The sequence below is a fragment of the Nicotiana sylvestris genome, chromosome 9 (genome assembly GCF_000393655.2).
Source record: "Nicotiana sylvestris chromosome 9, ASM39365v2, whole genome shotgun sequence".
NCBI lineage: Eukaryota > Viridiplantae > Streptophyta > Magnoliopsida > Solanales > Solanaceae > Nicotiana > Nicotiana sylvestris.
Genome location: NC_091065.1, coordinates 140,747,926 through 140,751,666, shown reverse-complemented (window position 1 = coordinate 140,751,666; position 3,741 = coordinate 140,747,926). Strand labels below are relative to the sequence as shown.

Genomic DNA, 3,741 nt, shown 5'->3' with positions numbered 1-3,741 from the left:
ATATACCCTGTTGGAGAGAACTTGTTACGCCCTAACTTGGGTCGCCCAGAAGATTAGGCATTACCTGTTGCCTACACCACTTATCTCATCACCCGGTTGGATCCTTTGAAATACATATTCCAGAAACCAATGCCCGCGGAGATGTTAGTAAACTGGCAGATCCTGCTCACTGAATTTGACATAGTCTACGTCACCCGCACGACAATGAAAGCCCAGGATTTAGCAGATTACTTGGCTGAAAACCTTATTGCCAATGAATACCAGCCTTTGAGCACCTACTTCCCAGATGAAGAGGTAAATTCAGTTGAGATAACAACGGAAGACACCAATGCTTTGAAAATGTTCTTTGATAGGGCTGTGAATGCAAAAGGTGTTGGAATTGGGGCAATCTTGATCTCACCCACTGGTCAGCATTATCTAGCCACAGCCCGACTTCGATTTTTCTGCACAAACAACACTGCCAAGTACGTAGCCTGCATTATAGGTATGAATATGGCAATCGACCAAGATGTCGAAGAATTGTTGATCATGGGAGATTCAGATTTGATTATCCGACAAGCCCAAGGAGAATGGGAGACCCGGGATGTCAAGCTTATTCCCTACAGGCAACATGTAGAAAATCTTAGCAGGCGGTTCAAGTCAGTGGAGTTTAGGTACATTCCTCGTTTTCACAATGAGTTAGCCGATGCGCTCGCTACTTTGGCCTCGATGCTGCCATACCTAGGCAATGTCCACATTGACCCATTGGAAATTAAAATTCGGGAAAGGAACGGTTACTGAAATACAGTTGAGGCAGAACCAAATATTCAGCAATGGAAAAAGATTGCTTTAGTTTTGTCCGGAAATGTCACCAATGTCAAGTGCACGGTGATTTGATTCATGCACCACCTACAGAACTGCATCCCATGTCAGCACCTTGGCCATTTGTTGCCTAGGGCATGGATGTCATTGGGCCGATTGAGCCAAAAGCTTCAAATGGGCATATATTCATATTGGTCGCTATCGACTACTTCACAAAGTGGGTTGAAGCAATCACTCTCAAATCTGTCACCAAGAAAGATGTAGTAGACTTCGTGCATTCCAACCTTATCTGCTATTTTGGTATTCCTGCAACTATCATTATGGATAATGCTACAAATTTGAATAGTCATTTAATGAGGGAGATATGTTAACAATTCAAGATAACACATCAGAACTCTACTCCTTATCGTCCCAAAGCCATTGGTGCTGTCGAAGCAGCAAACAAGAACATCAAAAAGATTTTGAGAAAAATGATTCAAAGTTCCAAGAAATGGCATGAAAAGTTACTGTTTGCATTGTTGGGGTATCGCACTACTATGCGTACATCGGTCGGAGCAACCCCGTACCTTTTGGTTTATGGCACTGATACCCGCAGAAGTTGAAATCCCTTCTCTCCGGATCATTGTTGAAGCTGAAATTGAAGACAGTGAGTGGGTCAAAACCCGTTTGGTACAATTAACCCTGATCGATGAAAATTGAATGGCCGCAGTCTGCCACGAGCAGTTGTATCAACAAAGAATGGCCTGTGCCTACAACAAGAAAGTGCGACCTAGAAACTTTGAAGTGGGGCAACTCGTCTTAAGGTGTATTCTCCCCCATCATCAGGAAGCAAAAGGAAAATTTGCTCCTAATTGGGAAGGCCCATACATTATCAGAAAATTATTGCCAAAAGGGGCATTATATCTGGGAGACATTGAAGGAAATGACCCTGAAATAACTGTAAGTGCAGATGCAGTCAAAAGGTACTATGTCTAATCCTTTCGCAGCAATAACATTATCCGATTAGGATGACGAAGGCTTTTATTCTCGCTACCCTAAACACTCCAATCCTTTGCTAACCCTTTGAGTCGGTTACCTTCCTTCCATTACCCTCTTTGGAACTTGCAGATGTTCGGAAAAAAAATTCAAAAAAAAAGAAAACAAAAACAAAACAGAAAAAATCCAATTTCCCCTGAACTACGTTCGACTTGATTCTGAAAGGATACGTAGGCAGCCTCTCTCTGGGGTTCAGTCACACCAAAACAAAAATCCAATTCCCCCCTCCCCCCCAAAGTGAAACTTGGGCAGATGTTATAATGGTTCGGCGATGATCCCGCTTGAACGGTTCCAAAGTTGTAATTCGATCTAAATTCTTTTTACCCAAACATTATTCAAGTCCTTCCGATCAATCGGCAAAAGATGTTCAAAATCGGGGAACACAGTTGTTTGGATTCGATGCAATCAAGATAAGAGAAATAAAATGAGAGAGTCTTAGTGGTGAAAACCTACGGGCACCGTAAGGCGATGGTGAGTAGAGAAACTGAAAAAATGAGAGAGTCTTGTTAGTGAAAACTCGTAAAGAGCACTATAAGGCGATGGTGAGAAGAGAAATGAGAGAGGTCGATTGGTGAAAACCCGCAAAGGGCGCCGTTGATCGAAAAGAAGAAACCTCTCACCACCATTGGTATTGAAAGAGTCATGGCAAGGTTTCTCGGTTTTTAAAAACACGGGTCGCAATGGGTTTATGAGAAGTTGGATAGTTGTGCAGATCGGGTATCTAGTCCAAGAAGCATGTCATGTATATTGAAGTCTGCATGCACTCCAAATAAGTCTTTCAATCCTCCCCAAAAGGGACACTTCTCCTAAATTCACTTTCTTTTCCTTTGTTTACTTTTCCTTGAATCCCTTTCGGTCTAACTCTGTTCCGAAACTAATACAAAGAAAAGGCAGCAAGATTGGGTTTACAGGGTTCTGCTTAATAAAAGCCAAGTCCAAAGAAAAGTACCCAGCCTCAGCAGGTGCATCAAGTCGATCCCGACTGGCCATGATGGCTGATGCTCTGAAATCAGAGTTACGAAAAATGAAAAGAAATCCAAAGTCAAAAGCCCCTAGAGACAGAATAAGGTGAAAGGGCCAAAAGCCCCACATAGTTGAACCATCATCTGGAAAGTTTGAAAAGTTGAGTTCCTCGGTTTTAGGAAAGAGATCAATCTTCAGAAAAGCCAGCAAGCAGCAGAGGTTCTCACCAAAAGAGTTGGGCCGAGATCAAGTGATAAAAAATAATCAAGGCCACAAAACCAACCACCGTTTCGAACTAACAATTGTTCTTTGTTTGGAAAAATTGAAACAGGTGCAATCCAAAGCATTCGTGAAAGAAGCAGGTGCAACCAAAAGGGAAAAAGAAATGCGCAAGTGCTAGAAATAGCTTTGCAGCAATAATCAATCCAAAAGGGAGTCTCATCCAATTTCTTTCCTGCATTTTTACTAAAACAATGTGATGAAAAAAGAAAATGAAATGAAAAAAAAGTGAGATAAGAAGATAAAAAAATAGTAGTATAGAATCCCCAATCTCAACCTTTTACTCTTTTCAAACATAGGGTCTCCAACCCCTAGTTGAGATTTTTAGACATAGAGTCTCCATCCCCTAGTCGCCTTTTGCCAACATAGGGTCTCCAACCCCTAATTGAGATTTATAGAAATAAGGCCTCCATTCCCTAGTCGCCGTATTCCAACATAGGGCTCCAATCCCTAGTTGAGCTTTTTTTAGACATAGGGCCTCCATTCCCTAGTCTCCTTTTTGCCAACATAGGGCTCCAATCCCTAGTTGAGATTTTTAGACATAGGGCCTCCATTCCCTAGTCGCCTTTTGCCAACATAGGGCTCCAATCCCTAGTTGAGTTTTTTTTAGACATATGGCCTCCATTCCCTACTCGCCTTTTTGACAACATATGACTCCAATCC

The 3,741-nt window shown here is 42.1% G+C and overlaps 1 protein-coding gene across 1 annotated transcript; it reads left to right on the top strand.

Annotated features, from left to right (window-relative positions):
- Positions 1-204: 204 nt before the first annotated feature.
- Positions 205-780, top strand: LOC138878326 (uncharacterized). The gene has a single exon (XM_070157993.1). The coding sequence runs from the start codon at positions 205-207 to the stop codon at positions 778-780; it is 576 nt and encodes a 191-aa protein (XP_070014094.1).
- The last annotated feature ends 2,961 nt before the right edge of the window (positions 781-3,741 follow it).

Coding starts and splice junctions, on each gene's coding strand:
- LOC138878326 (XM_070157993.1), top strand. CDS start 205: ATGAAAGCCCAGGATTTAGCAGATTACTTGGCTGAAAACCTTATTGCC.